General features: G+C 62.3%; 1 protein-coding gene across 1 annotated transcript; it reads left to right on the top strand.

Annotated features, from left to right (window-relative positions):
* The first annotated feature begins 66 nt into the window (after positions 1–66).
* On the top strand, positions 67–8,582 carry LOC136787802 (Y-box-binding protein 2-like). The gene is made up of 8 exons (XM_066985128.1): positions 67–1,272; positions 4,620–4,683; positions 4,779–4,812; positions 4,944–5,033; positions 6,369–6,487; positions 6,962–7,094; positions 7,649–7,815; positions 8,579–8,582. Exons 1-8 carry the CDS (start codon positions 1,008–1,010, stop codon positions 8,580–8,582), a joined length of 876 nt encoding a protein of 291 aa, XP_066841229.1. The 5' UTR covers positions 67–1,007.
* The last annotated feature ends 2,858 nt before the right edge of the window (positions 8,583–11,440 follow it).

Genomic DNA, 11,440 nt, shown 5'->3' with positions numbered 1-11,440 from the left:
CATGCGCAAGGCGGGAGCCGCGCAGCCACCGCCCCGCCCCGCCGCCGCGGCGCATGCGCGGGGAGGGAGGGGCGCGGTGGGGTGAGGCGGGGAGCGGAGCTGCGCATGCGCGGCGGGGAGGGGTGGGGGAGGGAGGGAGCGGCGGCCCCGCCCCCACACTGCGCATGCGCGCGGCCCTCCCGGCCATAGAGACGGGGCTCGGCGGGCAGAGCGTCGCCCGCCGCCATCTTGGGAAGGGGGCGAGCGGCTGCCATGGCAACGGCGCGGCGAGAAGCGCCGGCTTGTATGCAAATGAGCGTAATGAGGACAATTAACGGCCCGGCAAGGCCCTCGTTAATCCTCCGCCCCCCCCACGCCCAGATCATGAAAGTTTATGCAAATCACCGCAGGTGCGGGACGCTTTTACCTATGAAAACGTACATTTCTTTAAATACGTACAAACGTTGCCCCGCCCGGCACTGCGCAGCACCCCCAGCCGAACGCAGACGTTGACGTTAAGTAAATTTATGTTAACACACACAAATGAGCGCGGCGGCGCTTCTCTGCATGCGCGAACAGAGAGCGGAGGGGGGAGAGAGGGAGGGACAGGCGCTGCCACTCACGCATGCTCCGCCCCGCTCCAGCCTTTATCCCTCCCCCCACGTGGTGCCGCGCGCCTCGTGCCCGCCACGCGCCCAATATAACCCAATATAACCCAATATAACCCAATATAACCCAATATAACCCAATATAACCCAATATAACGCCAAAATATAACGCGCCCAATCGCCGCCCTTCCCCTCCCCCCCCCGCTCCCTGCCAGCCAATGGGGAGCCGCGGGCGAGGCGCGAAGCCGGGGGGGCGGAGCCTGGCGGCGGTTGGCGAGGCAGCCCCGGGCAGAACCCCCTCAAAAGCGGCGGCGGCGGCGACAGGGTCGGAGCTCGGTGCTGTTCTCTCCCCCTCAGCGACCAGGCCTGTTACCAGCCTCCCCCGGTTCTCTCCGCTATCGCCCCCCGGTGGCCGCGGCCATGCTGAGCGACTCGCAGGGCCCTGCCGAGCCGCCCGGCTCCCCCCCGGCCCCGCCACCGTCCCCCTCAGAGGCCGGTGCCGCTGCCGCTCCCCCCCCGGCCCCCTCAGAGGCCGGTGCCGCTGCCGCTCCCCCCCCGGCCCCCTCAGAGGCCGGTGCCGCTGCCGCTCCCCCCCCGGCCCCCTCAGAGGCCGGTGCCGCTGCCGCTCCCTCCCCGGCCGTTACCTCAGAGCCTGCAGCTGCGTCCCGTGCCAAGCCCGTGCTGGGTGAGGGGTGGGGACAGGCCGTGCTCACCGGGGGTGTTAGGAGGGGGGTGCAGGGGCCTTGGGGTGATGAGCCCTCACCCTGCCACACTCCTCTGGTGGGGTGGGGGTAACTGGGGGGTACTGGGGTTCACTGGGGGTAACTGGGGGGGCTAGGGGGGTACTGGGGGAAACTGGGAGAGGCCTTGGGGGGTAACTGGGAGGGGCTGGGGGGTACTGGGGGGGTTGGCAGAGATTGGGGGGGTAACTGGGGGGTGCTGGAAGCTACTGGGAGAGGCTGGGGGGGATAGTTGTGAGAAACACTCCGAAAACAAACAAACAAACAAACAAAAACCTGCTGCTCAACAGCAGCTGGGAGAGCGAGGAGCGAGAAACCTCCCCGCAGACACCAAAGTCAGCACAGACGGAGGGGGTGGAGGCGCTCCAGGCGCCGGAGCCGAAGCCCCCTGCGGCCTGTGGAGAGGCCCCTGGTGGAGCAGGCTGCCCCCCCCGTCCCCCCCTTCTCGATACTTGGGAAACTGACCAAACACCACAGCAAATATACCAAAACCTCTAGACTGTTACTTAGATAGTGCCTACACCCTCTTTCCCTGCTCGTTCAACTTTCCCAACTCATTCAAAAAACAGCTCTGTCAAACATTACATACCACACCTTTAACACCTTCCATAACCCTTTTTAACGCTTCTTGTCTTTCTCCAGCCTGTACTTTCACCAAAGTCTCAGTCATTAGCCAACTTAATTCCATACCTTCCTTCTTCCACTCCGGATATTCCTACCTGAAGTGGCCAGCCTGCCCACACTTAAAACATCCCATCAAAGCCTGTCCCTGCTAAGATTCAGGCCACAACACGGGTAGCTTTCCTTGCCTGCCATTCCTTCATCTCTCTTCCTCTCTTTTCCATCCTGGCCCTGACTCCCCCTGAAGATTTTCTTCCTCTTTCTCCAACCCTCTGCCTGACTACCTGCTACGCTGTCAGTACCATTAGTTTCACCCTCTGCTTTCCTTCTCATCTCCCCTCTTGACACACACGTTCAGGGCCTCCCGCAGGAGGGCCCCCCAGTGACTGGTCACTACATCCCCCCCACCTTCTGGAGCATTTTCTGTGCATCTTGCCAGGCTTCAATCACAAAATGAGCTTTCAAGAGCCCTTGGGATACCGGGTCCTCAGGATTCATCCCCAAGTACTTTCTCATTCTGACCCCAAGTCTCTCGTATGATTTCTGTGTTGCACACTATTATTCTTCCAGCCAGGATCGGCAAGTGGGTATTTCTGCCCTGCCGGTATTACCCCTGGTCCTGGAGGATGAGTTCTTTCCCATTTTTGTATAGCAGCTCTCCTCCTGATCATTCCCATTTCTTTCCCTGTAAACAACATATTTATATACGTAATTCCCCCTCCCCAAGAGTATAAGTTAGGTCCTAGGAAACTCCTAACCTCTCTGCTGGTAAGGAGGGGGGGAAGTTCACTTAAGAGGATACACAGTTAGTGTTAGTGCTGTTAGTATCAGGGAAGGCAAAATTCTCAGTACCTCTTCTGCCTTGTTCTAATTCTTGCCAGAGCCTAGAGTACGCTCTTCTCTAGGGACAGTGTTAATTGCAGTCCCTGTCTCCTTTCCTGGAGCGACTGCTGCTGCCACCGGTGCAATATTAGGATTATAGGGAGCATAACTTGGCTCCTCCTCCAAAAAAAAAAAAGGAATCTTATAGTTTACACATAAATTTCAAGCCTGAATTTTCATCAGGCCCGTATTTTGGCCAAAATACTGCTGTTTCCTTAATCGGTTCTTTTGTCCAGACTAATACACAATATTTAACCTTTTTTTTTTTTTTTTTTTTTTTACCATCTCCTCCAATTTTGAGATTATTTTTCCAATTTCTTATAATTCTTCAGGAAGAACTTTCGGTAGGCACTCCCCCAGGGATATCTCCCTGTCCCCTGGAACTCATATTTCCCATTTTTCCTATTCTGGAAAATGGGGGTGTACTGCCAAGCACTTCCCTGTGCAAGGGCTTACCATACACCAAAATTCCCTGGTGTACTTCCGAGCACTACCCCGTGCAAGGATTACCGTACACCAAATTTCCCGAGACTCTTCCTTTCTCTCCCTTATCTCACGCTTCGTCCGTCTCTGCCTGCGCCCCTCGCGGAGCTGCGGCACCGCGGATCAGGACCCCACACTCGCTTCGTACAAAAGTACGTCTCAATCACACATCACACAGAGTCTCACCCGACCCCCAAAGCAATACTTAATATTTCTTACCTTGGTCTGTGCACAGAGTTACCGGATCAATTCTTAAAACCCTGAGTGTCTACCTTCTTCCTTTTCCCCACTCCTTCACGGATCCTGCCTCTTTCATCAGCCTCGGGCCCTCTGTCAGCTCTCCGCAGAGCCACCGTCGATGCACAGGACCGCTGAAATCAGCGGGGCATGCCTTCCTGCTGCTGCGGCGGTGGGGCTCCCCGGTAGGTGACTGGATCCCGGACGAGCCCCAAATTGTGAGAAACGCTCCGTAGCCAACAACTTGGGCTCAGGCGAGGATCTCAGCGAAGTAGTAATTTATTCGCGATTGCAATGGCGGGCACCCCACAAGCAGGAGAGCGCACCCACTAGTTCCAAAACCCAGTTTATATACTTTTTGATGACAGGACCCTCCCCAGTTTCCCCACTGAGTGGGTAATCCAGGTTCACAATCTATCTGATGCTTCACAGACAATGCCTGGCCTTCAGTTGCTGGCCTGTTAAAGTTCAAGCTTCTTTTGACTTTTTTACTGTTTGAAGTGGTAATGTTTCATCACTTATCTGATTTGACTTGACACCGTGATTTTCACCTAATTGCTCTAAGGAGTCCGGCTGTCTGCATTTTACAAGGTTTTCTGTTAAGCTTTCTTATCACTGTAAGCATATCTCAATACCCCATTCCTTCCTTCTGTACCATGTAACACTGCAAAAACAACATTTCCATTCCCACATAGTGGGGGTAACTGGGAGAAACTGGGAGAGGCTGGGGGAAAACTGGGGGTAGCTGGGAGGTATTGGAGGTAACTGAGAGGGGCTGGGTGTTACTGGGAAAGGCTAGGGGGTAACTGAGGGGGTACTGGGGGTTACTGTGGTTAACTGGGAGCTACTGGGATTAACTGGGAGGAGCTAGGAGAGGCTGGGGGTCACTGGGGGGGTTAACTGGGAGTTACTGGGGGGGTTGCTGGGAGATCACTGGGGCTTACTGGGAGGGACTGGGGGGGCACCTGCCCGTCCTGGGGACTCCCCCTGCCACTTAAAGGGGTCGGGGGGGCACTAAGAGGAATCCCAAAACTGACGTTTTTCACCCCAAATTCTCTCCCCCCCCCAGCCACCCAGGTGCTGGGCACTGTGAAGTGGTTCAACGTGCGCTGTGGCTATGGCTTCATCAACAGGTGGGGGGGGGAAATTGGGGGGGGGGCGCAAATTATGGAGGGGGGGGGAACAAATTGCCTTAATTAATCCCCCTACATTAATTCCGCCCCCCCAGGAATGACACCAAGGAGGACGTCTTCGTACACCTGGTACCCCAAACCCCCCTGAAACACCCCCCCCCCCAAATTTTTTGGGGTGCCCCCCAGGACCTCCCTGCGGACCCCCCCTGGAATTTTGGGGCCCCTCCCCAAATTTTTGGGGCCCCCCCCCCTCCCCGCAGACGGCGATCAAGCGCAACAACCCCCGCAAGTTTCTGCGCAGTGTGGGCGACGGGGAGACCGTCGAGTTCGACATCGTGCAGGGCGTGAAGGTAGGTGGGCGGGGCCCCCTTTTGCTCGAACCACGCCCCCTTTCGCTCAAGCCACGCCCCCTTTCGCTCGGCATCGTGCTGTATGGAGGGCTGGGGCCCCCTTTGGCCCGGGCCACGCCCCCTCTCGCCTAGGCCACGCCCCTCCGAATCGCCACGCCCACGTTGCACAGGCCACGCCCCCTCTTTTTGCCACGCCCTCTTTTAGGAAAGCCACGCCCCTCGGGCCATTGCCCTGCATATAGGGCTGGGGACACCACCTGCACAGGCCACGCCCACTCCTGCACAGGCCACGCCCACTCCTGCACAGGCCACGCCCACTCCGGCACAGGCCACGCCCCTTCACCCTGGGACACGCCCCTTTTACATAGGCCACGCCCCCTCCCGTTTAGGCCACGCCCCCTCCTTCCACCCAGCCCCCTCCAGTCCCTGCCCCTTCCCATTAGCCCCGCCCACCCCCCGACCCCGCCCCCTGGCTACGCCCCGCCCCCTCCCTTTAGGCCACGCCCCCTTTCCAGCCCCACTTACCCTCATGTAACCACCCCGGCTCCCGCCCCACTCCCCCTCCAGGCCCCGCCCCCCATCCGTTAGCCCCGCCCACCCCCTGGCCCCGCCCCCTCCCCAAGCCCCGCCCCCTCACGCGTCTCCCCCTCCCCTGCAGGGCCCCGAAGCCGCCAACGTGACGGGCCCGGGGGGGGGTCCCGGTGAAGGGCAGCTGCTACGCCCCCGACCGCCGCCGCTTCCGCCGCTTCTACCCCCGCCCACCGCGGCAGGGCCCCGCCCCCCCCGCCGCAGGCCCGGCCCCCCCGAGTGCTCCTGCCACCGCTGCCCCCCCTGCTGTCAAGGGTGGGCCGGGGGGCGAGGGGGGCGCCCGGCTGCCACCGCCCCACCACCGCCGCTGGCTCCCCCTCTTCTTCCACTGCCGCTTCCCGGGGGGGGGGCACTGGCAGCAGGGCGGGGCCACCGAGGTGGGCACTGGGGGGGGGCGTTTGGGGGGGCGTTTGGGGGGGGAACAAGTGGGTTTGGGGGGGCGTTTGGGGGGGGAACAAGTGGGTTTGGGGGGGCGTTTGGGGGGGGGAACAAGTGGGTTTGGGGGGGAATGGGGGCATTTGGGGGGGGATCCGGGCGGGGGGGGGGAAATGGGGGCATTTGGGGGGGGCTCGGGGGGGGTAGTGAGGGGATTTGGGGGGGTCTTGGGGGTATTTGGGGGGTTGTGGGGGGATTTGGGGGGGGTCTGGGGGAGGGGTTAGGGGACACGCGGGGACAATTTGGGGGTCCCGGGGGGGTTTTGGGGCCCCTCCTGACCCCCCCCTTTTTTCTTTTTCCCTCCCCTTCCAGGCCCCTGAGGGGGAGGAGGAAAGGGGGGAGGCCCCGCCCCCCAGCGGGCAGGCCCCGCCCACCGTGGCCCCCCCTGAGCGCACCCGGGGGCAGCGGGGGTTCCGACCCCGCTTCCGCAGGTAGGGGCGGGGCCTAACGGGAGGGGCGGGGCTTAACGGGAGAGGGGGCGGGGCCTAAAGGCGGAGGGGGCGGGGCCTAGCGGGGAGGGGTCTCGGGGTGGGACTTAGGGTGTGGGCGGGGCCTTAAAAGGGAAAGGGGGGTTTGGAGGGGGGAGGGGCCTAGGGATGGGTGGGGGCGTGGCCAGAAAGGGGGCGTGGCCTGAGGGTGGTGTCCCAAAGGGGGGCGGGGCTTGAGAGGGGAGGGGCCTCAGGGGGCAGGGGCGGGGGGTGGGGGCTGAGGAGGGGAGGGGGGATCAGAGGAGGGAGGGGGCGGGGCCTGGAGGGGGCGGGGCCTCGGGGGGGCGTGGCCTCCGAGGGTGGGGGCTTGGGGAGGGAGCTGTGGAGGGGGGGGCTCAGAGGGGAGGGAGGTGGGCGGGGCCTGGAGGGGGCGTGTCCCCTCCCGGCCCCGCCCCCGACGCCTGGCCCCGCCCCCAGGCCATTCGGTGCCCAGCCCCAGGCCGGGGCCGAGGGGGCGGGGCCGGGGGCGGGGCCGGGGGCGGGGCTTGAGCCACGTGGGCAGCGGCCCCGCTCCCTCGTGCTCCTCCGCCGCCAGCCCGGATCGGCCCAGGTGAGGGGGGGGGGGATTTGGGGGGGGCTTTGGGGGCCCTGGGGGGGGGGGGGGTCCTTTATGGGGCCCCCGGGGTTTGGGGTGACCCCGTGGGGTGGGGGTGGGGCCGGCTTGGGGTCCCCAGGGGGTCCCTAAGGTGGGGGGGGGGCCCTTAGGGTTGCCCCCAGCCCTATTTTGGGGTCCCCGGGCTGTGGGGGTGCCCCCATGGGATTGTCCTGACCCCGCTTTGGGGTCCCTGATTTGTGGGGTGACCCCGTGGGGGGGGGACGGGGCTGGTTCGGGGTCCTCGGGGGTCCTCAGGGGGGTCTTTAAGGGGTGGGGGGGGGCTTAGGGCTGCCCCCGGCCCTATTTTGGGGTCCCCAAATCCCCCCCGTGGGGGCCTTGGGGTGTAGGGGAGACCCCATGGGATTGCCCCCCCCCCCTTTTTGGGGTGCCGGGGGGCGGTCCCATGGGACTCCCCCCGTTTTGGGGTCTGAGGGGGGGTCCCCGGGGTTCCCCCCCCCCATTTTGGGGTCCCCTCACCCTCTCCCCCCCTCCCCCCCCCCGCCCTCAAGGAGCCGCCGCTGCCCCCCCCCCAGCTCGGCCGCCGCGGGGGGGGACGCCCCGGCCAGCGCCCCCCCCCCCCCCCCGAGCCCAAGGGCACCGAGGCGCCGCTGACCCCCCCGGGACCCCCCCTGCCGGAGGTGAGACCCCAAAACGGGGCGTGCCCCCCCCACACTGGGTGTGTGACCCCCCCAGTTGTCCTCTTGGGACCCCAAATCCCCCCCTTGTGTGTCCCCTCCCCCCCCAAATTCTCCCCCTTTGCCCCCCCCCTTGGGGTGCCGCCCCCCCATTTTTGGAGCCCCCCCCCCAAATCCTCCTCCCCTTTTTGGACCCCCCCCCAAATACTCCCCCCTTCCCCCCCCCCCAAATCCTTCTCCCACTTTTGCCCCCTCCTCCCTTTTGGGGCTGGCCCCCCCCCCCCAAAAAATCCCCTTCCCCCCCCCCCCCCCCCCAATCCCCTACTTTGTGCCTGCCCCCCCCCCCCAAAAAACTTCCCTTTTGGGTGTCCCCCCCCTCAAATTCCCCCCCCTTCCCTTTTGGGCGCCCCCCCCCAAATTCCGCCCCCCTTTTTGGGTGCCCCCCCCCCCCAATCCCCCCCCTTTTGGGTGTCCCCCCCGCCCATTTGGGTGCCCCCCCCCCCAAATCTCCCTCCCCCCCTTTTGGGTGCCCCCCCTTGGATGCCCACCCCCTTTTGTGCCCCCCCCCCAAATTCCCCCCACTCACCCCCCCCCTCTCCCCACAGGTCTCCGCCGCCCCCCCGCCGCCAAGTGATCCCACCACCACCACGGGGGGGGGGGCACAAGGAGGGGCCCCCACCAGGTGCCCCCCCCCATGGTTTTTGGCCCCCCCCATGGTTTTTGGCCCCCCCCATGGTTTTGGGCCCCCCCCATGGTTTTTGGGCCCCGCAATGTTTTTTGGCCCCCCCCCCCAATATTTCCCAGTTGAAGGACCCCCCCCACAATAAAGATGTTTGAACTGCAGCGACCTCCCCGCCTCGTCTGTGCCCCCCAAATTTTTGGGGGGTGGGGGCTGTTTTCGGGGCCCCCCCACCCCAAAAAAAACCACGGTGGGGTCCGGGAGGGAGCGGCGTTTATGTACAGGCGGGGGGGGCAGAAGTGGGGGGGGCCCCCCGGGAGAACGAGGCACTTGGGTGGGGGGGGACCCCAAAATGCCCCCCCCCCAAATTATTTAGGGTGGGGGTGGGGGTCCCAAAAATCTGCCCCCAATGATTTAGGGTGGGGGGGGTCCTCAAAATCCCCCCCCAAATCATTTGGGGTGGGAGGGGGCCCTACAGTGCCCCCCCCGAGGTGCTTAAGGTAAGGGGGGACCCCAAAATGCCCCCCCAAGTCATTTAGGGTCAGGAGGGACCCCAAAATGCCCCCCCCAATGATTTCGGGTGCCGGGGGTCCTCAAAATCCCCCCCAAATCATTTGAGGTGGGAGGGGCCCTACAATGCCCCCCCCAAGGCCCTAAAGGTAAGGGGGGACCCCAAAATGCCCCCCCAAATCATTCAGGGTGGGGGTGGGGACCCCAAAATGCCCCCCCCAGGGTGTTTTAGGTGAGGGGGGGGCCCAAAATGCCCCCCAAATCGTTTAGGGTGGGGGGGTCCCAAACAGCGGGATTTAGGGGATTTCCCCAAAATTTGGGGTCCGGGGGGCGCTTGGGTAAGAAATGTATTTTTTTTTAGGGGATTTTCCTCTAAATTTTAAGGGGGGGGCAAAACTGCGGGTTTTGGGGGATTTCTCCCCAAAATAAGGGTTGGTTTTTTTGGGGGGGGGGTAACTGGGGTCACAAATGGGTTTGGGGGAGTTTTCCCCAAATTTGGGATTTTGAGGGGTCCCAGCAGCAGCTTCGGGGGATTTCACCCCAAAATGGGGGGGGGGGGGGGCACAAATAGCAGCTTTGGGGGATTCCCCCCCAATTTGGGGGTCTCGGGGGGGGGGTCCACAAAAGTAACGTCACGGGGAGGGATTTGGGGGATTTTCACCCAAAATTTGGGGTCTGGGGGGGGGGAATCCTACAGGCACACCACAAGCAGCGGTTTTGGGGGAAATTCCCCAAATTTGGGGGTTTTGCTGGGGGGGGGGGTCCGAAAAGGGGTCACAAGCGGCGGGTTTTGGGGGAATTTCCCCCGATTTTGGGACTTCTGGGGGGATTTCCCCAAATTGGGGGGGTTTCGGTGTGTGGGGGGGGTCTCAAACGTGGGTAACAAAGTGCAGGTTTTGGGCGATTTCCCCAAAAGTTTGTATTTTTTTAAGGGGGTGTCCCCGTGCCCCCCCCCCCCCCCTTTGCGTCACAAGCAGCAGCTTTTTGGGGCATTTCCCCCAAATTCGGGGCTTTTGGGGGGTCCCTGATTGGAGGGGGAAGAGGTTTTTGGGGGAATTCCCTGAAATTTTAGTGTTTTTTTTTGCGGGGGGGGGTGTCCCAAAACGGGTCACAAGCAGCAGCTTTTGGGGCCGTTTCCCCGGATTTTGGGGCCGTTTCCCCGGATTTTGGGGCTTTTGTTTTGGGGGGGGATTTCCCGAAATTCTTTTTTGGGGGGGCTCATTTGAGGACTCCCCCTTATTGGGGGGGCGCTCATTTGGTGCCCCCCTTCTGGTTCTTTTTGGGGGGAGGAGGGCTCAAATATGGCCCCCTATTTTGGGGCTAAAATACCCCCCGGGTGTTTAAGGGAGGGGGGACCCCAGAATCCCCCCCCAAATTATTTAGGGTGTGGGTGGGGGTCCCAAAAATCTGCCCCCAATGATTTGGGGGGGGGGGTCCTCAAAATGCCCCCCAAATCATTTGGGGTGGGAGGGGCCCTACAATGCCCCCCCAAGGCCCTAAAGGTAAGGGGGGGGCCCCAAAAAGGGGCCTCAAGCAGCGGTTTTGGGGGAATTTCCCTCGATTTTGGGACTTTTGGGGAGATTTCCCAAAATTTGGGGGGTTTCGGTGTGGGGGTCTCAAACGTGGGTAACAAAGTGCAGGTTTTGGGCGATTTCCCCCAAAAGTTTATGGTTTTTTCTTTTTGGGGGGTGTCCCCGTGCCCCCCCCCCCCTTTGCGTCACAAGCAGCAGCTTTTGGGGGCATTTCCCCCAAATTCGGGGCTTTTGGGGGGTCCCTGATTGGAGGGGGGGGAAGAGGTTTTTGGGGGAATTCCCTGAAATTTTAGTGTTTTTTTTTGGGGGGGGGGGCGGTGTCCCTAAGCTTGTCACAAGCAGCAGCTTTTGGGGCCGTTTCCCCGGATTTTGGGGCCGTTTCCCCGGATTTTGGGGCTTTTTTTTTGGGGGGGGGGATTTCCCTAAATTCTTTTTTAGGGGGCTCATTTGAGGACTCCCCACCCCCTTTTGGGTGCCCCCCCCAAATTCCCCCCCCCCCGCCTCGTCTGTGCCCCCCCAAATTTTTGGGGGGTGGGGGCTGTTTTCGGGGCCCCCCACCCCAAAAAAAACCACGGTGGGGTCCGGGAGGGAGCGGCGTTTATGTACAGGCGGGGGGGGCAGAAGTGGGGGGGCCCCCCCGGGAGAACGAGGCACTTGGGGGGGGACCCCAAAATGCCCCCCAAATCATTTAGGGTGGGGGGGGGTCCCTAATATCGTCCCACGATGATTTAGGGTGAGGGGGGCCCCAAAATGCCCCCCCCAGGGTGTTTTAGGTAAGGGGGGGCCCTAAAATGCCCCCCCAAATCGTTTAGGGTGGGGGGGGGGGTCCCAAACAGCGGGATTTAGGGGATTTCCCCCAAAATTTGGGGTCGGGGGGTGCAGGGGTAAGAAATGTATTTTTTTTTAGGGGATTTTCCCCCAAATTTTAAGGGGGGGCAAAACTGC

This window comes from Anser cygnoides, chromosome 31, assembly GCF_040182565.1.
Source record: "Anser cygnoides isolate HZ-2024a breed goose chromosome 31, Taihu_goose_T2T_genome, whole genome shotgun sequence".
Lineage (NCBI taxonomy): Eukaryota > Metazoa > Chordata > Aves > Anseriformes > Anatidae > Anser > Anser cygnoides.
The sequence above is the reverse complement of the archived record's forward strand: the minus strand, read 5'-3'. Positions and strand labels throughout refer to the sequence as shown.